Source organism: Anguilla anguilla, chromosome 3 (assembly GCF_013347855.1).
Source record: "Anguilla anguilla isolate fAngAng1 chromosome 3, fAngAng1.pri, whole genome shotgun sequence".
Classification (NCBI taxonomy): Eukaryota; Metazoa; Chordata; class Actinopteri; order Anguilliformes; family Anguillidae; genus Anguilla; species Anguilla anguilla.
Genome location: NC_049203.1, coordinates 64886979 through 64911427, shown reverse-complemented (window position 1 = coordinate 64911427; position 24449 = coordinate 64886979). Strand labels below are relative to the sequence as shown.

The 24449-nt window shown below is 49.8% G+C and overlaps 1 protein-coding gene across 4 annotated transcripts; it reads right to left on the bottom strand.

The window, feature by feature from the left end:
• Positions 1-389: 389 nt before the first annotated feature.
• Positions 390-22557, bottom strand: LOC118223730 (transmembrane protein 198-B-like). 4 transcript variants are annotated; one of them, XM_035410656.1, is made up of 6 exons: positions 22516-22557; positions 22100-22210; positions 6791-7011; positions 3629-4204; positions 1558-1763; positions 390-1130 (listed from the first exon to the last, which is right to left on the bottom strand). In XM_035410656.1, the coding sequence occupies exons 1-6, from the start codon at positions 22518-22520 to the stop codon at positions 975-977; spliced, it is 1275 nt and encodes a 424-aa protein (XP_035266547.1). In that variant the 5' UTR covers positions 22521-22557; the 3' UTR covers positions 390-974. The 4 variants fall into 4 exon arrangements, with proteins under 4 accessions (XP_035266547.1, XP_035266549.1, XP_035266548.1 ...); XM_035410658.1 differs by lacking the exon at positions 22516-22557 and having other exon boundaries at positions 6791-7105; positions 22100-22306; XM_035410657.1 differs by lacking the exons at positions 22100-22210; positions 22516-22557 and adding an exon at positions 21654-22091 and having other exon boundaries at positions 6791-7105.
• Positions 22558-24449: the final 1892 nt, after the last annotated feature.

Below are 24449 nucleotides of genomic sequence, written 5' to 3'. Positions count from 1 at the left end.
TTAACGTCAAACAGGGATTTGCAAAATTCACCCTTTTTTTCCCCCAGTGGTTTGGTCCTAGTCTAGTCTGGACACAAGGTTCAGACTGGTAGAGTCCACTTCATGAAGGTAGAGGGGGGGGGAAATCACAGAGCCCCTCCTCAATCTTCAAATCTGTCCTCCACATGTCAAAACTATGACTGCAATTCACATCTGCACCATACAAGTACTCTCAGGCAAAAGGTGCAAACTTATTACATATTCATGAATTAAAAGGGAGTTTACCCAATGAAAATAATGCATACACTTTATTCCTCCACTTTGCAGTCTGCATTTGAATTTGATTAAACAAATCTTTTATATGGCCGTGAAAGTGGGAGGAGGTAGGAATCGGGAAGGGGTTATTTGCATTTTTTTTTTGCATACAAATCCTGATTAGGTATTTCCCAATCTGTTTTTTTTTTCAATCTCTATAATGATTCTTAAATGCTGTGATTTTTAGAAGTTACACTGAGGCCTTACGAGGGACTAAAAAACTCAGTAGGAAATTTCAGCTGGAGAATAAATTAATCATAAATAAACTCCAAAGTAACTCTGTGGTGCAGTCACAAACGGTTTGATGAAAGGAATACTTCAGTACTTCATGAAAGGACGTACCGAAATGGGTAAACAAACAGCTCGTCTGAGGGCTAACGTAAGATGTCCTTACTGTAGCTGCACCATTCTGGGTAGCTGCTATACCTGCAATACTCTACAGCTGTAGAGCATCTGGAAAGGGGCGAGGGTATTGGACACACGGTGTGGCCCCTGCCACACAGACCAATAGAGTCCTGTGTCACTGGAATGTGAGAGTTAGACAGAGAGAGACGGAATGTGGGCGCATCACAGAATCTCCCTGGGATACGGTAACACTGCGTCCAATCAGAGAGGGAGGCCTGGGAAGGGGAGCAGTTCCGCCGGCTGCAACACCACCCCCAGGCCAGCAGAGGGCGGTCTCACACACGCACGGCAGGGCCGGCGGAGGCCGTGAGGGGCACGGTGGAGCCGCAGTCGTAGTCCAGGTCCACGATGGTGTGCGTCCCGCTGACCAGGCGACCCTGGGGGTAGCCCCGCCGGTCCACCTGCCTGTCCCGAAAACTCTGGATGTAACTCTGCGAGAGAGACAGAAAGAGAGAGAGAGAGAAGAGGATGAGTACAGAGAGAAAGGGACAGAGGGGGCAGGCTTTGAGAGAAAGATGAGGAGAGAGTTAGAGAGAGTGATAGAGATAGAGAGCGCGCACTGGGAGAATGGGTGAGCACAGCGAGAAAAGAGAACAAGAGACAGGGAAAGAGAGCACGAGCGAGGAGAGGGAGGAGAGAGTGAGACAGAGCAAGAGAGGGAGTATGAGAATGAGAACGAGAGAGAGAGTGAGACAATGAAGGACAGAGACAACGAGAGAGGAGGGAGGAGGCAGAGTGAGAGAGAGGCAGAGCGGAGAGAGGGAGAAGGACAGCGAGAGTGAGAGAAAGTAAGGAGAGAGGAAGAGTAAGAGGGAGTGGGAGAGAAAGAGAGCGAGTGAAGGAGAGAGGGAGTCTGACCGGAGAGAGCACGTCCCCGTCGTAGCGGCGGATGGGGTTGGGTTTTCGGCGGTACCCGGGCTCGGGCTGGAGGGGCTTGGGGGGGTGCGTGTGGTGGGGGTGGTAGTTCTGCTGCTGCTTCTTCTTCTTCTTCTTGTTCTCCCTCCTCTCCTCCTTCTGACGGATGCGCATCAGCTGCACCCTCCTCTGCTGCCGGCTGATAATCACTGCAGGGAGGGAGGGAGAGAGAGAAAGAGAGCAGGGTCACATTTTACACCACACACACTATACACACACATACACTATACACCAGTGTACACTATACACCACTCACACAAACACACTTTACACCAGTGTACACTACACACCACTCACACGTACACACATGTACTGTACACCACTCACACTGTACACACATACACTATACACCACACACACTATACACACACATACACTATACACCACACATACTATACACACACATACACTATACACCAGTGTACACTATACACCACTCACACAAACACACTTTCCACCAGCGTACACTATACACCACTCACACAAACACACTTTACACCAGTGTACACACATACACTATACACCACTCACACTGTACACATACACTATACACCAGTGTACATCATACACCACTGACATGAGCACACACCATACCTACTCACACTTTATACCAATATACACAATACACCGCTCACACACACATGCTCGCACACAATAATTGCCACCCTGACTTGAAACCATTATTTTATTCAAAACAAACACAACCGCCCTGCTCCACACTGTGAACTAACATCATGAATATTAAAGTTATTCCAAGGGCTCAACAGGGCCGGGACAGGCACTGGACACAGGGAGACACACCATCTGCCAGGCAGCTCAGTAAACGATCTCCCCAATTCCTCCTCCCCCTCCTCCTCCCCCCTGCCCTTTCCACCCCTCTCCCCCACCCCTCTCCCCTCCCTTTCTCCTCCACACCCTGCAAGCTTTTAACCCCCGCCAGGCATCTGTCGGGGCGGAGTCCCCTCCTGACCTCCCCTGTCCATCAGCACAGCTGCAGCTCTTTAAGCTCCGCCCCCCTTAACCCGTCCAGGTCACATGAATCACTGCAACGCACTCCGGCAATTCGATCTACACTGTAGCATATAGCAACTGTGTAACGATGATGTAACAGGAAGGGCCTGCTTTACTGGCACCGAGACTTCTTTGGTCCTCACGTTGAGAGACAACGGCAACAGTCTCCAAGTGCAAATGCCACACTCAAAAATAGACATTTTGTTAGCTTCCTTGTGCATGAACTAATTATGCAACAACACACAGCTGGCCAAGAATCAGCTGAGCAGCCAATTGTCCAATTGAAAGTCTGAGCTTTAACCTCATATTCATAGCTTTTATTTCCAATCCAACCTGCTGGAGCAGAGTCAAAAGCAAAAATTATGTCGCTGTCCCAATACTTTTGCATTGAACTGTAAATGTAAACTGCATATACACTACATAGACACACTGTCACACACAGGCGCGCATACACGCACACAGCACACACACACACACACACACACACTATATATATATATATATATATATATATATATATATATACACGCTTCACCACCCAAAACAAAGGTTAGTCTTGGCAGCCACTGCCCTCAATAACGCCTAAATCAAGAGTGACATTATTTATACTGGTAATTTCACTTCACATAAACAACACTGCATTTTTTTGGCTTGTTGCTCTGAACAGTTAGGACTTCCTCAAGGCAGCCCAGGCCTATTTATGACCAGTAGATGGATGCCCTTGTAATTATATTTTACTGGGTAGAATAAATCTCACATTGAAAGTAATTACTACCGTTAAGGAAATTAGGAGGGAAATGCCATGTTCCTCACAAATAGAAATGCCTGGTAAGTACAAATGGTTTTAATTTGTTGTATTTTCCACTCAAAACCACACAAAACCGGCTTTCATTGGAGCAATAGTCAGTGAGGTCATTCCGAAACACTTCACCCAAAACAAAAGGCACTTCCGGAACCCGAAGATGGTTCGATTCGGTGACCGGGACGCGGGCCCCAAACTCACCCTCGGTGTGGGAGTACCCCTCGCCGGTGACCTTCCACTGGATCAGCACCCCCAGCAGCGTGAGGACGGGCCAGACGCCCAGGATGACCCAGCTGAACCAGCACACGGGCTGGCGGGGCCCGGCCTTGACGCGCTCGTACACGTAGCGCAGCAGCGCGCACAGCTCCACGAAGTAGTCGACGGTGACGGTGATGACGGCGGAGCCGAAGACGGCGGTGGAGAGCGTGGTGAAGCAGCGCTGCCACTGCAGCGTCAGCACGGCGAACAGCATGCCCGAGCCCAGCAGCGCGCCCAGCGGGATCCACACCGTGCGCGGGTGGTAGAACTCCTCCATCGCCACCAGCGCCGCCACCGCCACCAGCAGGCCCAGCAGCAGGCCCACCATGAAGAGGCCCACGCTGCGCACCAGCATGGTGACCAGGCCGCACAGCACGCCGATGCCCAGGCCGATGCCCGCGCTGGCCTCCACGCTCAGCTGCGTCTCCATCACGCGCTCCTTGTAGCACAGCATGAAGATGATGATGGAGCCGAACATCAGGCCCGTCAGGAACATCACCGCCTTGAAGCAGCGGTAGCCTGGAGGAGGAGGAGGAGGAGGAGGGGGAAGAGGGGGAAGAAGGAAGACAAGGGGGAAGATGGCGAGAAGGAAGAAGAGATGGATGAGGTGGAGGAATTTGAGCAAGAGGTGGAAGACAGAGAAGGGAGGAAGAGGATGAGGAGCATGAGAGAGGAGGAAGAGGGGGATGAGGAAGAGGAGGATGAGAAAGATGAGCAAGAGGTGGAAGACAGAGAAAAGGAGGAAGAGGATGAGGAGCATGAGAGAGGAGGAAGAGGGAGGAGGAGGAAGACAAGGGGGAAGATGGCGAGAAGGTAGAAGAGATGGATGAGGTGCAGGAATTTGAGCAAGAGGTGGAAGACAGAGAAGGGAGGAAGAGGATGAGGAGCATGAAATGGAGGAGGAAGAGAGGAAGGAGGATGAGAGGGGGATTGAGGAAGAAAGAAGCACGCACACAAAGGGCAGAGAGGATGAAAGGAGAGGAGAAGAAATAGAGATGTAGAGAGATGCACGATATGGGGAGCAGGAGTGAAAAAGAAGAGGATAAAAGGGGAGAAGAACGAGAGAGAGAAACGAGGAGGAAGGTAATGATGGATTGGGAAAAGGAAGGAGAAAAAGACAATGGAAATGATTAAAGCGCACACTCAGCTATTATGCTCAGCACAGGAGAAAGATCTAAATGTGGCTCCAGCAGTGAAAAGAGCTGCCCCAAGTTAATCGCCACCCCAACCTCTCAACACCGTCTTCCCCCTAAGATCCCCTAATTAAGTCAAATGGTAACCCGGAGAGCCCCAGACGAGCCTCTGCATCTGGGAACACTTGACTGATGTGCTAATGGGAGGAGGTATATAAGAGACACAGAGAGTTTGGGGAGCAGAGCGGAGGAGGTCAATACAGGCTTACGCAAGCTGTCGACAGGCGCGGCCCCGAAACGCCGCATCAATAATGAATGAAGAGAGTAACCGAGGTTTAAGTCGCATTTAATTACAGGCTTCTGGGTTCACCAGAGGCTGCGGGCTCGTTTGGCTGTACTCCCTCTCGCCACCAGGGGGAGCACGTCTGGGTCTCAGAGTCCCAGCCCTCGACAGAGCGCCTTCCCTGTCTCTACACACTTTTCTCTCTGATCAGGAACAGACCGGATTCACACAGAAAAATTCCCTCAGGGGAATCTCGTCTGTGCTGCGGCACTGCAGTGGGAATAACCGCCAACAGCGGCAAACATTTTAAAAAGAAATAATAACTCAAACCCGAGGAGAACCAAGGTGAACACAGGTGGAACACCTGTCTCTGTCTGAAGTGTAGCATGCTAAACTTGCACTCAAGTGCACTCTCCCCCCAACTTCTCTTCTCCCTCCATAACTCACACATATATATCATATATATATATATGGAACATCCATTTTCTGTCCAGTGGCGCCTGTGAGTAATCCCTGTGCAAACAGGATTTTGAGCTGACGGCTCAATTGGGTTCAAACACACATCCACAGATACGTACAAATGCGAAGGTGTGCGTGCACACACGCGCACACACACACTCACACACTCTCACGCACACACAGCTCAAACACTCCCACTGCTAATACTTAACCATGACATACTGTATGCATTATAATCCTAAATTTAAAAAAATAATAATTCATGCTATTCTGCCGAGGCTTTAGTCATGGTTGCAGAGCCATGGACCCTCCGGAACCCGTTCCATTAGATTAAGACTCTCTTCCTAGAATCCCGTTCGCACAGTGAGTAAAAACCATCCCAGAGGTTATCCAGGATTAAGAGCAGATGTTCCACCCCTCCCACTAGATCCCCATCCGAAACGCTGAAGCTCCGCCAGACTGCTTCCTCTCGACAACAGGGACTCCAAACGAGCCCGTGCCATTTCACCGAGGAAAACCTCACTTCAAAACGGCCCCCTGGAGCATTCCACACAAAGAGCCACGGAACATATGTCGTGAAATGTTCTAAATTCTCGCCTTGTAAAGGCTGTCTGCAGGGTGCCTTTTTTATGTATGAAAAATTCAACCCCCAGCCGTGAGGTTCATTTACAAACACTTTTCTCATCAATTTAGAGCCCTGATTAAGACACGCGCGTGGTAAAACAGAGTTGAACAGTTGCCACTGAAAGCCAAATTCAGGAGAGCAATTACTGCTGCCTTTGTAACGCAACCAACATCCCCACAACCCAGATGCTCTCTCCCAGCATGCTTTGCTCTCACCCAGCATGCTCTGCTCTTCCCCAGCATGCTCTGCTCTCCCGCAGCCTGCTCCGCTCTCTCCCAGCATACTCTACTCAATCCCAGGATGCTTGGCTACCCCCAGCCTGCTCCGCTCTCTCCCAGCATACTCTACTCAATCCCAGGATGCTTGGCTACCCCCAGCATGCTCAGCTCTCTCCCAGCATGCTCTACTCTCTTCCAGAAAGCTCCACTCTCTCCCAGCATGCTCTACTCTCTCCCAGAAAGCTCCGCTCTCTCCCAGCATGCTCTACTCTCTCCTCTCTCCCAGCATCCTCTGCTCTCTCCCAGCATGCTCTACTCTCTCCTCTCTCCCAGCATGCTTCGCTCTCTCCCAGCATCCTCTCCTCCCTCCCATCATGCCTGCCTTACCAAAGAAGCAGTAGATGATGCCGAAGAGGCAGCACATGGAGCAGACCACGGACGGGACGATCTCGTAGCGGCGCTCGATCTCATCCTCGCAGGTGTAGAGGCGCTCCGGGCTCCCGTCCCGCGGAGCAGGGGCGAGCTCCAAGGCCAGGGTCTGCAGCGTGGACGTCATGGCGATGGCGATGGCGACGGCGGGGACGAGGGGGGTGTGGGGTTCAGGGAAACTGGAAGAGGAGGGGTATAGGGGGGCGGGAGGGAGGATTAGGGCGGGGCAGGACAGCGAGGATCAGGAGGTGCTTCCCATCCACAAGGACTCACCTGAGCAAAGGAAGGAAGAAAGAGAAGGTGATGAAAAAAAGCACCTTTTATATGAAAGGCATCTCTCTGAGAACAAAATGAAGAATAACAAAGACGTCGCCCGAGGGATTCTCAGCCCACAGCTGTTAAATCAGCCCGTTATCCATTTGACCCTCTAAAGCACAGGCATCAAACTCCTGGAGGCCTGCAGTGTCTGCTGGTTTTTGGGGAGTTCTCAGAATTCCAGCAGTTCATTTAAATAATTGATTTCCTGAAGAGTCCACACTCCTTGTTCTCAAGGTCTTAATTGGCAGCTGATTGAAAGGAAACCATAAAAACCCTGCAGACACTGCGGCCCTCTGGGAATTCAGTTTGACACCGCGGCTCTAACACAAATAGCCAACAAAACCCCCTGAAAGCCTGGACAAATGCAACCGGAAATCCCAGGAGGAGCTACCTCCCCCCTGCCCCAAACTTCACTCCTCAATTTTGTCGTCTTCAGTCAGCTCCGTGTCACACTGTTAAGCTCGGCTCAAACCCCACCGGTCAGGGATGTTATCCCCCAGAGAGACACACAGACTCGGCCATGAAACGGAGGTTTTAGTCACGGGCCCATAATTCAACAAGGGGTCTAAAGACAGGACAGGCAATCTCGGAACAGATCTGGTTTGAGCTCATAGCAGATGAAGTTCAGATATGGATGGGCAATCCTGATCCGAGACCAGCACTCCTACCCCGAGGGGCTCAACATGAATATTAGTCCCGGGCATTGTAGGGCATTGTGTGGCCTTCAAAAATTCCTTTTTTTTTTTTTTACTCAACTCTGCCCAGACTGGCGAGGGTCATTTGGTTTGGCAGTGCGGAACACAACAGCGGTGCTTCGAAAAAGCCGCTGTGACGCCCATCAGCATCACTTTCCCAGCTCCCATTTTCTCTCCCTAATTTCTCAGCTGGGTAGAAACGGACACAGAAACTCAAGAAGACCCAATCAATCACTTCATCAGCAGCCATCAAGAGGCAATGATCAAGTGCACAATTTACATTTTATCCCCCCCCCCCCCCCAAAAAAAAAATAAAATAGAAAGAGGAACAAACAGAACTTAAGTAGCCAGCACCAGTGCACGCAGTGCAGCTCACACTCGCTGGCAGTAAGATCAGATTCCCTCAGAAAGACCCGGGGAGGGAAAAACACAGACGGAGCCGCGCAGCCATCTGGAGCCGGGCCTCCTTTTGTTTTGTTTGGTACTTTTCTTTTTTTTTTTTTTTGCTTATTCAGATAGAAGAAAAGCAGAGTGGGCAACAGACAGAGAAAGGATGGTGGGTGAGAAGGTGTCGGGGGGGTGGGGTGGGGGAGGAGGCTAGGCTAAACAGTCGGCCTCCCTACGCACTGGACCACACGTCTCGCTAACGTCCCACAATTCCCGCCATTAACCCATGCACAGAAATGACTGGACAGCACTGGAATGAACTCCAACACCAGTCCAACCATGAACTCCAGTCCAACACCACACTGTAGGCTCCAGGGCTCACTTGCAGCAGAGATGTCAATCTCAATGTGACTATCCTGGTTTTAAAAAATTAAAAAATGAAATCATCACTTAAATGTATTTCCTTCATACGCCGTGCGGCTGTATCAATCAATCTTCCTGTAATCAGTATGTCTGCTCGACTTAACAGCCACTAGTTTTTCTCCTCCCCTGAGAAGAAAAAAAGAAGATGGATAAAAAAAAGACGGATTTAAAAAAATAAAAAAATAAAAAAAGACCTGTTCTCTCTAAATATGCAAGAGGGCCCTGTGCCAAACAGGACAGCAACTGACAACGACTGACAGGCTGAAAGAGGAGGGAAAAAAACGGACAAAACAAAACAAAGCCAATATTGATCTCGCTGCTGAACGGGACTCGTTAATCATTCACTGGGGTGTACGGTTACCTCTGAGCCGACAGGACAGAGGCTTCCCCCCTTTAGTCCACACTACCGTAACTCTACAAGCTGCTCTGGAAGAGAGAGAGAGAGGAACGAGGGATTCAGGGGGAAAGGGAGGGAGAGAGAGAGAGGGGGGAGGGAAAGAGTGAGAGGGAGAAGAATAGGGAGAGAGGAGAGAGAGAAAGAGGGGAATAGGGAGAGAGAGAAAAAGGGAAATAGGGAGATAGAGTGAGAGAGAGAGGGGGGAGGGAGAGAGAGGGAAAGGGAGAGAGAGAGGGAGAGACAGGGAGTGAGAGAGAGGGAGAGAGGGAAAGAGAGAGAGTGAGAGAAGGTGGGAAGAGGAATCAGAGACCGGAGGACTCATTCAGAAAATTCCACTCCCTGGTCACACACACACGCGCGCACACACACACACACACACACACACGTAACACCAGTGCTCAGGAGCTTCGCGTGGCTCTCCACAAGCGTACGCCCACGTCCCCACGAGCGAGGCGGTGAGCGCGGTGAACAGCGGGCCCTCTCACACTGCTCTCAGTGACGGAGTGAGCAGACACACACACACGTGGAGGAGGGACGCTGACGGAGGGAAATAATCACACACCTCCGCCGTGGCAGGAAGCCCACCCGCCGCCGTCTGCCCAGCGCACTCCGTGACGCACGCAGCCCCGCTGACTGCTGCCGATCCGAATTAGATTTTAAAAAATTACCATTTTACAGAGTCAAGACGATCCAGTTAGTATGTTAATATAGTGTGTTGTATCACACAAAGACGTGCTACAAGCGCACGGCCTGGAATCATGTGTTCAGCTCATGGTGATAACACTGCAGGGCTGAACTAAAGCTTTAATATGAATACATACTTGATACACATTTTTTCTCTGTAAAATGACAAAAGTATGTTTCAAATCACGATTATAGGCACAGTTTTCACTGTGATGAATGTTGAGAAAACTGTGGTCTCGAAACCACTGAATGCCAAGCAGAGTGCCAGACCAACTCTGCGGTGAAGAGGAACAAATAATGGTTAAACAAAAACAGAAAGATTATCCCAGAAAAGAAATTCAATGCTACTATTATGACAAGCACACATTTCCTGTCTGTTGTCATAACAACGGAGGGATGCTGGTTCTGGGTCGCTCCAGGTTACGCAAGACCTGTCCAATGAAATCGCAGCCTGACCCCCATAGCAACAGCCGGCTAGCCAATCAGAGCCTCAGCCTTCCTCTCTCAGTCTATCCCTCTGTTGCAGGAACACCGAGGACCCAGGCAGCCTGCAGTGACTTCCCCCAGCTGAAGCACACAGCATGCAAACAACAGAAACCATTCCGGGCCTCACAGGCAAATTGCCGACCATTATCTGGTTATAAACAATGTCAGAAGTGGTCATGTATGAAGTAAGGTTTGGTGGGTATATGTTTCATTGTGCTGTGCGTGAATGTTTATATTTGTGTGTGAGAGAAAAATAGAGTGAGAGAGGGACGGAGGGAGGGAGAGACCGACAGGGAAAGTGTAAATGGGTAGGCAGACGTAAGGCTATCGCAGTAAAACGGACTTCAGCAATGGCAACAAAGTGAGGGGGAGAAGGCTTGTGGCTTGTGGAGACTGCAGTGGAACAGGATTAGACCAGCACCTTTTCCCTTTCCCAGTTAATCCCCATCTGGATCTACGGCAGAGTAGCACATGGGGCAAATGGATCTAGACAAACACACCCATAGACCAGTCCCTCGAATGAGGAGGCCATGCTATCACAAAACATTAACATTACAGAGGAGAATTCTAACCCCCTCCCCCCACCCAAAAAAACAAAACAGTGTGGCTGCATCCTTTCCCATTTTCTCCCCAATTCACTTGTCGGTCTCTGTCTGCCCCCTCCCCCCCTCCCCATACACCTGTCTGTTTCTCCTGGCGGTGCCGCTGTCCCCAACCCCCCCCTTTTCAGATGGAAGTGTCAGTCATGATCCATAGCCGGGAGGGTAGACCAGGGGAGGAAACGTCATTAATATTTCACACAGCCTGGAGAGACACGGCTGTCGTCGGGTGGGGGGGCTGGGGAACCTGCCTGTTCTCCTCCACAGCTCCACGCATTGTGGGGGACCCCAGGTTCAAAGGAAGGGGGGGGGGGGGGGGGGGGGGGGCTCGCAGTCATACGATCCATGTTTTTCAGCGGCAGTCACCTGTTCCCCCTCAGATGCAGCGATGGTCACCCGATGGTCTCCGGTCACCTGCTGTCACTCATACCTGTGCCACACGTCACAGGTGAGACCGTCCCACTCTACAGCTGGGCTAAACGAGACAGCGCTACTCCTCCGGCTCGTGGAGGGATTTCAGACTTCTGAGCAACCGTGGCTCTTCATTACCACCTATCCAGTCACTGAACAGAACTACGGCCCCTCAGGTGCATTGATAGGCAGGCTTTACCTCCAGTTTATTTCTCCTGAAGTTCAATAGGGTGACTCTGTAATGTTTACAGTCTACGATGCAGTGGGGGGTGAGTTACGCATTTTCACTGAGGCTTTCGTTTAGTAACGTGCTTACAAATGCACAGGTCCTGCACCTGTCGCTATCCTGTCATATCGCACAAGAGAGGACTCGGCTTCCCAAATCCACAGCCCTGCTACGTAGAGAGATCACATACACCGAACATGCCCTAGGCCCGGCGAAATCCAGTTAGATTAATACTGCGTTCGTGCAGTGGACCAGCCAGCCGTTTCACAATGAAACACGGGCTCTTATTGCACATTTCCACCACCCCCTCTGTTATACATCGCGCCTGTTTATCTGGCGATGCACAGCCCACCAGAAGGACCAGCGCGGCGTCCACGCGCGGGAGCGCACTCGCGTGATAAACAAGCTTCTGCGCTAACGCTAACTCCAGGATCAGATGGAAGTGTTTCCCGACAGGCAGCCCTAGCTGTCTGCTAGCGTTTCCCAGAAGGACGGGAGGCCCTCGAGGACAGAGCGGTGCGCTGTCTCCGCCACTTAAAAGGTGATTATCCCCAATCCCCTGGCCTCCATGGCGTCTCTATTTGCGGCCCCACTTGGGCGGTCGGGCCAGATGTTCTTTCCGCCAAGCCTGACCTTATACGGCACAGCAAACATCTGCACGCATAAGGGCCTGTCCCAGATCCTGCTAGACAGTAAAACGTCCAGTGTCAATTCAACACTTGATAGATATCATTATTCATTATTTCATTACAGGCATTTAGCAGACGCTCTTATCCAGAGCGACTTACACACAACTTTTACATATAATTTTTTTTACATTGTATCCATTTATACAGCTGGATATATACTGAAGCAATTCTGGTTAAGTACCTTGCTCAAGGGTACATTTGGTCCCACATTCCAGAGTCTGTTACGGGTTGAATTAACACTGTTAAGAGTTAAATTAACACCGGATGTTGTACTGTGTATTCCTACTTGACTGCTGTACAGATAGGTGGAGAGGTGAGGGCTCCACACTGAGGCACCCAGTTTGAATTCAAATTTTTCAAATTGTAACGCTTGTGAAGAAGACGTTATGAAAATTAAGACGATACTATCCGCTTGGAACTGGGACCCAATCTTCAGCTGTGAATGGCTTATTCTTGATCCACTATTATGCAAAAATTGCAGCCAGTTACCTGGAGACAAAGATGACATCATAAAACCCAAGAAACTCCAAACAAATAAGACGTGTTTTAAAAACTGTAAAACAGCGAGGCTGGTCGACTGTCTACCTGTACACAAATCCCCAGTGTAACTGGGAATTAAGATTCCCTGCCACGGCACTTTCTGTACAGTGAAGCCCACCTGTCTGGAAAAACCTCTGCTCCCCCCCCCCCCTCCCTCCCCCCATCTGAATAAAGAGAGGGGGGGGGAAATGCATGAGTGGGGCTGACTGTCAGCTCTCCTTCGAAAAACCGAAGCCCATCCATCAGCCATCCCAGGATGCATTTTCCACGCGGTGGGGGTGGCTCAACGGCGGGATCAGGAACGCAATGATATTAGGAGCGCGGGGATGAAAGTAAGCAGCGGGAGCACTTTATTGAGGCTTTATTGAGCGCTATGGCGGTGTAAAGACTGATTGATTCAGAGGGGGGGGGGGCGGCGGGGGGGGTTGAATATGGAGCAGCGGCAGGTTAAACCCTTTTAATCTTGTTGAGCGCCGCCGCTCTCGGTTGCTGGGTCCTCCGCTCTGACGGCTCGGAACGAGGGTGGCGCTCGCCTGGAGCGCGAGAGCACCCCCCCCCCCCCAAAAAACTTAAAAAGTCGCTACGGAATACGGAACGGGACGGATTCCACAGGCAACTTCTGGTGATTAACTCCACTCACTTTCTATGAGCCGCTCGGGAAACTAAAAAAAGGAACACCGCGTAACACAGTCCTATTTATGACACAAAATCCAGCCACCTGGAAGTACGATTTCTTATTTTAACACTTCGTGAACAATTTACCGTATAAATCCATCATTAGGTCGCACTAATTTAACCTGTAGTGCATTGTTCCAATAAAACACTGATACCAATAAAAAACTAAAAATAATTTTTAAATATCATGAAAGACAAAAAAAACCCTTCTTACCCAACACTACAGTTCTTTCAAAAACTTCACACAAATCATTTTGTGAGCAGGTCCATATCGGTTATAAATCAGAAGCCAGCTGACGGTCTGAGGGGATGGAAGGGCTGACATGAATCATCCTGAGCGTCTCCCCAGCAGCGGGCGACGAACGGCCGCATGTCCGTCACTGACGCAGACGCCCGAGCTGTCAGATGACGAGCGGCGTTCGTGCGTGCGCAGGAGTCGCGGAGGGCCCCAGCGCCATCGGGCGTAGCGTCACCGCGGCGAACGAGCCGTGACGAGCGCAGAGACTTTGGGCGGGGGGAGTCACACGCCCGTCCTCCTCTCCTCCTCTCCTCCTCCCCCCCCCCCCCCCCCCCCCCCGGAAAATCTGTCCCCCTCTGCCACGCCCGGCGGGACGGTCTGCCGGTGATTCCGGGTACATGCCCACGCGCAACTCGAGCGCTTCTTGCGCCTCGTAGGGGTCCTGGGGCTCGGGACAGGCGTGGTCAGACCCTCCCGCGAAAATACACACTACCCCCCCCCCACGCCCCCCCCCACTCCCCCGTATGAGCGGATCAAGGCTCTGACATCACTCACCCGACTGGCCGCTCACGTTCGTAGGGCGATCGACACACGCCCTGCCTTACCGAACACACGTCGCTCTGTACTGCACCACAGCAGCACCAGATGACAGCCAGTTCTCACCCGCGGTGGCATCGGCACACTGCGATAGGGCCCGTTACGCCCACAGACACCGGATGAACATCACAGCTGTGCTGTGAACACATGCCTTCTCTCCTCACATAGTGATAACGGTAATAACAGTGGGCAAGATCCGTTCAGATCCAGACTAAAGGGCTTCTTGTCTGCTGTTAGCAGCCTCATAAACGGTGCTATTGGCTAGCTATTTCATATTGAGGCCTCAATAAAATCATACGAGCACCTCCGTCACTTTCACATCATTTTGATTCAATCACAACGCGGGCTAATGGGGGCTTTCACTGTGAGCAGCTACGGGAAACAAGAGAGAGAGAGAGAGAGAGAGAGAGAGAGAGAGAGCGGCAACAAACCGACACGCCGCACACAAACTCGGCGACACCGCGAGAGAAAACCGTGAGCGCTGAAAGCGAACCGAGGTTAAGGCCCTGCGATTCAGGGGCTGGACAAAATACACGCTGCAGCCCCCACGGTGTCAGATTACACCCGCATCCCGATTTTCCCCAGCCTGCTCCGCTCCCATCGCAGACGCGACGCGGCCCCTCCGCCGAGCTAGTCCGGGGACTCCAGGAAGGAGGAGCAGCTTGGGCAAGGAGGAGCAGGAGCAGGAGCAGAAGGAGCAGGAGCAGGCAAGGAAGGGAGGGGCCAAGGGGGAGGAGCAATGAACTGGAAAAGAGGAGCGTGGGGCTCTCGAACGACAAGAAAGAACTCGCTCACCCAATTGCTTTTGTCGCAAAGGCTGTTAGTTTTATTAAACCCTAAAAGGAATCTAATGAGTTGCTTGGAAAGGATGTTGGAAACAAAGGTCCCTGCAAGGAGCAACAGGAGGGTTTATATACGCGATTTCAATGATCTGCTCAGTGAAGAGTGGGTGACCACTTAACAACCCTCATTATCTCCCTGTTACTCTGGGAGTGATGAAGGGATGGTTCTCACTAAAAGGCAAATGCACTGTGCTCGAGTACAACGGAGGAGCAGCGCACGGCCTTAATGATCACTACAGAGGACGCAGTCCAGCGCTGACGCCGCTGCGTGCTTAGAAAAGCTGTTCAGGAAGCCTGGGCAGCTGAACAAAGTGTCCGAAAAATTTTTTAAAAAATTAAAAGAAAATGTTTACGTTTGTGCCATAAATCGATGAGTTCTGGGAATCGACAGAAGTGTCGACGGTGTCAACTGCCCACTCGATACGCCTCGCAGATTGATGAGCCGCATCAAAGCTTCTGCGGCAATTACGGAAAAACACGACTCAATAGAGTCCAGAGAAAACCACAGCGCCGGCGAGGACTTTGATGACTTGGCGCGTCACCGCGAACAGAAGAAAATAAAAACGCCTCCCGTGAGCTGCAGGAACACGTCCCGAAAAAAAACAGCATCCGAATTGGCGCGAGGGGGGCAAGGCCGTGAGCGCCATTCCAAACACAGAGAAGAACATCCGCTGTGATTTAGTCCAGGTTTGGGGACCGCTGCTCTATCTGTGAGGCGCGCCACGCAACACGCCTACGGGAAATGTGTGGGTTATTAGTGGCCGCCCAGCCGCCGCGATCCGACAGAGAGAGAGACAGACAGGCTGTTTACAGGTGCAGGACAGCCAGGCGATGTGGTCAAAAGGCCCTGGCAGGGGGTGGGGGAGGGGAGGGCAAGACTCATGCGGAGGCTACAGACAAGACATTTGGTAACACCGTTCTAGTCTGGCTCAGAGCCAAGTCAAGGGAATGGGGCACATGGTACTGACAGGGCTAACAGGACCACAGCTCTGATTGGCTGGAAGGGGGTAATGAACCAACAGGACCACAGCTCTGATTGGCTGGAAGGAGCAGGGGGTAATGAAGGGCCCCGGGCCCTAATAAGGCCCTCCAGGGGCGCTGATCGGACGCCTTTGGCCGGGGCACCTTGAACGTGTTTACCTACCTTATTTACCGACAGGTAATCACAAGATTGTCTGTGATTAGCGGGCATTAGAATAAAGCACAGCTCCACCCCCCCCCACCCCACCCCCCCCCAGGCAGCCGTTAACTCCTGATACAAAACCCCAGCGAGAGCGGCGAGAGGGCCCGTCGGGGGAGAGAGAGAGAGTCCGAACCCACGCCGTGTCCCCTCCACCACCCCGCCTACGAAACGAGCACCTCCATTAGCCAACACACGGCACGGCCTGGCCCGGCACGGCACAGCACGGCACGGCACAGCAAAGCTGTTTACACGGACTCCCCCCAAGCCCGACAACATGACCCGAACAGCACCATCGTCGCAGACCGCGTGTAGAACGCGGCGGATTACGACGCCGCCTCCCTCGTTGACGCGCGCTCGCGAGACATTCGGGACGACGGCAGGTACTCTCGTTCGGGGGTCCAGGGACGGACGATCACACTCACGAGCGCTGCGTTTCCAGCGGGGACCCCGTTTCTCACGCGGTGGACGGGCGGTAACTCCGTTTCAAACATCTGCCCGCACAGTGTGTGGCAAATGAACCGAGACAATGACGCGGAGATGTCCGCACACGCGCACACGCTCCAGTCCACGTGCGCTAACGTTTACCCTGGGGCTGGAAAACAGCAGCACAGAGCACAGAGCTCGATCGCATTCGCCGCCTGAATCATTTGACATGTAACTATCTTTAGACCCCGGTAAACAATTCAAATTCTGTGACAACAGAATGGGGGAAAAAAACGATAACATATGCATTCAATTCATAACTAAAAAAATGCTGGTTTTGGGCTCTTCAAAGCACGTTTTACATTATACTGTCCATTAGAACGTAGCCTATGTTATATTATAATGTCAATTACATTACAGTGTGTAATAATTTTTTACAAAGATGGTGCGAATGACCACACAAAGAGAGCACTTTTGATTCATCGACAATTACCGCACAGAAGGAACGCTCGAGACATAAATACACTGCACTCCGTTCGTGCATATGAAAGATTTTTATTGCAGGCGCATAACTAACGCGGCAGTAATGCTGAGCATAATTGCTTAATGAGGTGTGCTGCTCCCTGGCGTAAATCAACGGCCAATTCACACTCTAATTTGAAAGCCAGGGAACACGAACCGGCTGCGAGGATGGATCGGGGGTGCCTGGGCGCCGCCCCCCGAAGATGCACAGACCCTGTCAGTCAACGGTCACCCGGGAAACCTTGGGTCAGAGTCAGCGCCACAAAACGGAGAAATGGCCGCCTTGATATGACACTCTCTGGGAGAGTTTTTTTGAACAAGACCGGGTTAAAACCTAGAGTATGTGGCTGGACCTAACACACGTGATCCGGCCGACCGAAGGTGTGACCTCATAACTCGGCCGACCAATGGTGTAACTTCATCACTCAGTCAGTCAGTCAGTCAGTCAGTCACTCACAGACATTCGTGTTAGTAGTGCTGGCCCCGCTGTTGCAGTCCAGCCAAAAATCGTGACTACACATTTGAACAGTAAAGAAGGAACAAATAAACTTTCTTTTTTAACCTCCAATGCTCTGGTAAAATAAAATAGGGATAAACCTTATGATAACAGTAAGGAGAAATTATGAAAGTCAAAACAGAGTCATAGAGGAGGGGCTCCTTTCACAATAAATAAAAACACACTCGTTTGGCATCGTTCCAGAGTTTGCGCCCCTCCCTGCGGGGCGTGCCTCTGCACTGATAAAGGGCCTGTGCTTCAGTATCCCTCGCTGGTGGGAAGGACAATACTGAAGTGGATTAATGGGATTAGAATTGACTTTCTTCCTCACACTCTTTTACTCGCTATCTCTCTCTCTCTCACTCTTTTGCACTCTCTCTCAATACAGAAGATATCTTGCCTATTGCAGCAAAGCTGAACTACGGGCGGCTCCTCTGAAGAAAGCATTTATTGTTTGCCTTTATCTTCCCATAATTACTGAGCTTCCAGTGCCGCATACCAAATTTCACACCACCCATTCTTTCCATTTCATTGTTTCCTGTTGTCCATTAACCCTTGAAAATGAGTAGGTTTACTGGAATGTCTTTTTTTCTTCTTCAAAATTCTAAGCCAGTGTTCTAGAACTCCACTGCTTTCATTTTCCAGCGATTGTTACATCAGCATTAGAACGTTCAGTCAAGAATATTCCAATCACATGTTTGTGATCTTACACCTTAAAGGGGTAATTAAAACCCAGGTAATTTGTCACACATGTCCCTCCCACAATTCCCACACCTCCCACCCCCACAAGCTCCACTGTACTGTCGAAACAGTACGTTTCCATGGCGACGTCCCTGGCATTCCGCCAAAACGTGCCCACTCACCTGTCCTATTCCACCAGGTACACGCCCTCACCCTGAGACCCGTCACCGCCCGCATCAGCCCCCTCCTCCACCCCTCCAGAGTCTGACTAACGAATACTCGCAATCGTTACCTGCGCCCCAAAGCACAGACTGGCCTAGTCGTCCCCCTTCCTCTCCGTCCCGTGTTCATGCAGCGAGATCCCAGCTGTCATCCGCCAGGCAGGACATTTGGCACGGAAGCCCACACACATCCTGAACAGCAGCCGGTAACACTGAGCCTGTCACTCTCCAGAGAAGCCCTGTCACTCAGCGCGGGGCTGCCCACCTGACAGGATTCCTATTCGCCCGTCTCTAAAATCGGCTCCCACACAGGGACAGGATATGAAGACACGGCAGCTCTGAGCATCAAAATTTGCAAAGAAATGGGAGCTCACGGCAGGGAAAATATATCTAAATCAGCGCTGTTATATCTCACAAATGACCCTTCAGCAGGAACACGGTAGCCAAGACAAATCTGATCATTCCAATTATTAATGCTGAGAATTCCCCACAGCTACAATAAGACTTTGGTATGGCCGCTCTTACCATGTTGTGTCAGGAGTCCATATCCATCCCAAGGCATATTTTGACAAAACATCTGCTTCAGTTTCTAGAAGATCAGCAATGGAGTCTATGTCGATTTAATGTCCAAACGCAGAAGAGATTGACACTTCTGATTTTAACCTTCACAAACTCTGGTGGATGGCATCTTTTGAGCAGAGTGAGGGGGCAATCCCAGAACTAATGTCACCCACACACCTGTGACCATGGGCTACCCAATCTAACCTGAAGGTCACTATTATAGACATACTACCACGCCCCTGAATGTTACTGCTTACACATCTCTCTGCCCATTTCACTAGCTAATTTAACTACCTCTCGCTGCAACCTGCCCAACACATTTTATTGTTAGCTCTGATAGATTCCTCATTACATTTCTGTTGCCATTCAGTCTGTCTATCCTATTACACCAGGCTGGCCCGCAGAGGATGGGCTTCCCCTCGATAGCCAGACTCCTCCTGAGATTTCTTCCCATAGGGCATTTTTTTTCACACAACTGTTCAAGTGTTTTTCTTTCCGCTGGAGAGTTCTTCTGTTACCTGAACTGTGCATTTTTTGGGGTTGAGGTCTGGTATCATCCCAATTTTCTTTTGTATGTCCACTGTAATGCGTCTTTTTGACAGCGTCTATGTAAAAAGCCATATTCAAAGTTTAATTGAAATTAACTGAACTATATTGATTAGACTGCATTAATTAAATGCCATGCCACAAACTAGCTGCAATAAAATGCCTGATAATTACAGCTGAGCATTGTCATTTGTATCAGAACTGTGGTTCCACGGCTGCTTAGCCAATCAATAGCAGCCATGTGCAAATGTCGCTCGCCCCATGATTCCACATGGCTGGAACAGCCCCCGGCGATCTCGGGCCCCAGTTAGGGCCCATCTCCCCACCACTCCCCCAATTCAGTACCCAGGCTCCCTCGCATTTCCCCCTCCCAGCTGTCACTCAGAGGAAGTCGATACGCCTGTCATTAAAATCGGAGATCGCACGCAGCCAGACAGCGCCTCCAGCATGAACTGAAAACATCAATCACCTTTATCTGAAACAGTCACAGACACACACGTGCATGCATTTTATTCATACAACAGAATGTTCCGACCTGCTTAATTCCTTGTTAAGCAGAGACTGCGGGTCTACAGAGCTGTCGAGAACTTGCATAGCTTCCGCTTGCCAGTTTGGCTTGTAAAAAATGATCCAAGAAAACAAAATAATAAATGAAAGAGGTTCAGTGGTTATGATCACGCTCACACAGTTCACAGCATCAGCAGCACATGTCTCGCCTCTCTGGCACATGCGTGTTGCGTCACCATAGCGGCCCCAATCGATAGCTATTTCAATAGCCCAGTGATGTCATCGCCTTTGCAAATAGGAAGCGGTGCTGCTGCAATGTCGTGTGGGCACGTGAAGAGCAGGAGGTTGTCTGATGGTTTCACAGTGTGGAGACTGCCCTGCAGCGCAGTGGGACTAGACTCATGTCTCCACTCTCCAAACTGTGTGCTTGTGTTTGTTTTGCTTGAGTCACACCAGGGAATCAGGCTGAGGAACTTGCGAAAGGTACATACAATGTCTCTTTTTTTTTTTTTTAATGCTTTGAGCTACTCCCTTCTGTTTCAGTTTGTTATTCATTCCAGTCCCACAGTGCTTGTACTGACAGATCCTTTTTTTTCCAGGCACAGATGGGTAAACAAAGATACCGAAAGACGGACACATTGGCAGTGACTCAGATGGACTGGCGTTTGGTCTGACGCTCTACCAGTAGTGTGAAGTGTGGCCTTTGCTTGTATGTCAGTCAAAAATTATAATTAAAAATATATATGTTAATAAAATGGTGAGATGACAGAATAAAATAAAATCGAACCTCCGACTGTTCACATGGCCAGCGTAGTTATGAAGGCCAACGGACTCCGAGCGCACGTGACCAGGTCCACAACCGAATAAGTGCGCGAGAGGGGGCACAAGCAGGTTTCACCTCACCCTTGTTTACACTGTCAAATTTCTCACATCGCGGACGCGATAGAAACAAAGAATGTCTCAGTGTTTTCAATTAAACAAAATCAGCAACTGAAAACGTTTCTATCGAGCGAAGGTGATTAAAAATTTGGTGAAAATAAACTATTTTTTTTTATAACAGTCCTACTATGTAGGCTAACCAAACAATAGTGACACGATGACAGTGATCAAGAACAATAGCAATTCCAGGAAGGTGGGCAAATCACGAAAGGCAGTATTTTCTGTCCATAGCAGTCAATGTTCTATGAATGCTATAAATAAGCACGGGAAACGTGACATTACTCATTAAATTATGTGCAGATATAATTATATTATGCAAAACGCTGAATGAAAACACCCCTTCGTATCCAATGTTAAAACTGACACACTAATCTAGCAATACAGCATCTTATCGGTAAAAAATGTTAGCTTCGTCCCTTGTTGTTTGGTGGCAGCACATTTCCCAGCTCATTCTGCTTGCAATAAAATTAATTCACGCCCTATCATCTGTTCAGTAGGGTATCGTATGTCTGCGAACAAAGAAGACCCTACTCACCCTCGTTACGACTCTGCATCCTGCTACTAGACGTGGACTACCACTGGCCAGAGAGCACAGCGTCCACCGTGCCAGCTCGCTGCGTCTGAGATCCGCATCTCAACGACAGGCTCCCCATCCTACGGCGTCATCATTCAATTCTTTCGTACAGTCCTCTTCACAATGTTAAAACAAAGACCCTTACACGTATGCTATTGCAATGATGCTCCCACTACGAACATCAGTGTTATGGTTATCCTCAAATGGAAAGAACGAAATCAAAATGAAATGAGTTCAATGGAATGTGCCAAGTATCCACTGTAGGAAAAATAAATAACTGCAATTTTATCTTTTGCAAAAAAAAAAAAAATGTTTCAAGTGTCAATACTACACGCCAAATCCCTAACAATCGCGGGTGTGAGCTCGCAAAACCTCTTCCGACCGCCCCAAGTGAGAATGTTAATTACCTCACAAGGGGTGGAATGTACCAATCCGCAGTTCTGGGGGAAGTGGGGCAATCCAAACTAGCGCCGCGTCCGAGATGTGCTCTTCTTCCAAGGGTTCTGTGCCGGAACAGTCTGACGCAAAATGGTGTGCGGTTAACGCAGAGAAAATTAGGTTAGAAACTCCGTTTTTTTTTAACATGCAGTTTACCAGCAGGCATGGTTATGGTTACGTTCGTGTTTTATGCCTTATATTTTTAATGGTCCCAATCCATCAGTTGTTGCCAGAATGTTTGCTACATTTTGAGGTGGCACCCTGACACCCTGCTTTCATCCTTCTGAGACGCAGCAGAAAACAGTTTAAGTATTTAATTATTATTATTATTTTTAATAATACAAGTCTCTTGGGTGACAAAAACATGTCACAGACAAAAGCACACCTCATTCAATAGCAAGAGCAGCGCTGCCCAACCCTGTTCCTGGAGATCTGCCATCCTGTAGGTTTTCACTCCATCCCTAACAAAGCGCACCTCATTTAACAGCTAGAGATTTCATTGAGCTACTAATTAGCTGAATCAGGTGTGCCAAATTAGGGTTTAAATTATGGTAGATCAGGGTTGGGAACCGCTGCTCTATGAATGAGAAGCCGAAACAGGCTGAATACGTGTAAATCCCAGCTCATATTTGTTTAACAATAGCTTTTAATGTGAAGTTGTAATCCTCTTTTCATTCAAGTCATTGATTTGATGGGTGGGTGCCAAAGAATATTTGGCATCTTATTGGAGCTCACGCAGCAATCTCAGGAAAGAGTGTGTTTCTCATTTTGTCCTCAGCTTGCATAAACATGCCAAGGTACCTTTCGACTGAATGTTTGCCTGATATTTTGAATTTCAAAACATTTTAGCTGCTTAAATTGTTAAGCTGAAGGGCACAAAACAAATGGTGTAAACAGGGAGATGCAGTTGATGAGCATTTGGAAAAGGGATTTTTTTAAAAGCATAATTAATACATGCAAATGAGGTGGTTTTCCATCTGCATAGCCATGTCTGTCCAAACGCCGGCCCCAGGCTCTGTCACTGCACACTGTTTACACACACAGTCCTCTTTCTGGCATTTGCCAATGTTACCCCATTCATTGCTGGCTAATTTGACTAACAGAGCATTCTTAATAGAGCGACATCTTTATGTCAACAGCATCATTCCACTGCTGTCTGCAGAAAATAGGAAATGGACTAGACAGGAAATGAAACAGACTTGCAATTGCTATAGGACTGTTGCAAATCCTGCATACTCATAATATGTAAATGCTTACATAGTATTTCTGTAACGGTGATAATAACGATGATAATGATGATGATAATGGTGGCATCGTTACCATCACTGGTAGGATATTCCTTTTTTCGAAAGATTATAATTGAAGCTATATTCCAGCAAGGAAACATATTAGACAATTCCAACTGCGCCTTTCCAACACAGAGGACTCAATGTGGGGACCAGGAGTCATCAGAGCTGCCGTTCTTTTCTCATCACGTTTTTTTTTTTTCTCCACGAATCCCCTCCCGCTTGCTCCGGGCTCCGTCTCAGCTTCGGGGGAAGAGGCACAGGTCGATGGGGGCCGCAGGGACCAGGAGCGTCCGCGCCTTGGCCTCCAAGGGAGGGAGCAGCAGAGCTATTCGGCCGTACCTCGTAGTGCTGAATCAACTGCGGGAGGCGAAGGATGAGTCAACAGGAAGCCCACAGACTGTAGGCCAGAATTGGAGCCGTGCCTGTCTAACTGCACGTCACCCACCCTCAATGGCTAAAATGCCTCCATAAAATGAGCTTGTTGGTACGGATGCCATTTTACACGACCAGGAATGGGAAGTGGTTACCGTAGGACCTCCACACAGGGGATATAATTTAAGCCTAGGATGACATTTTGATTTCAGAACAGGTTTCACGCACAGTCATAAATTAATGTCCGCTACAGATTACAAATATTGATTGGCTGTGCCCTCAGAGGATATTTGGCAAAGCGACCTTTGCTTACCCGGGACAGAGCGAAGTACATCTCAAGTTCCGCGACTCTCCTGCCCACGCAGGCACGTACCCCCGACCCCAAACGGGATGGCGCTGTACGGGTGGTGCTGGGACTGCGCTGGGCGCGCCCTCAGCCAGCGTTCGGGGACGAACCGCTCGGCGTCCGGAAACTCACTTTCGTCGTGACCGGCGGCGTAATGGCAGAGATGGAACTGAGTCTGAAGACAGGGGAGGAAAGACCAGGGTTAGAAAGTAAAAGTCCTGCCATATGTTTCTTCCACCCATGAACTGATCTGGCTGATTTCACTCATTAGTTCTGCCTACTGGCTGAATAATTGGGCAAATCTGCAAAGCC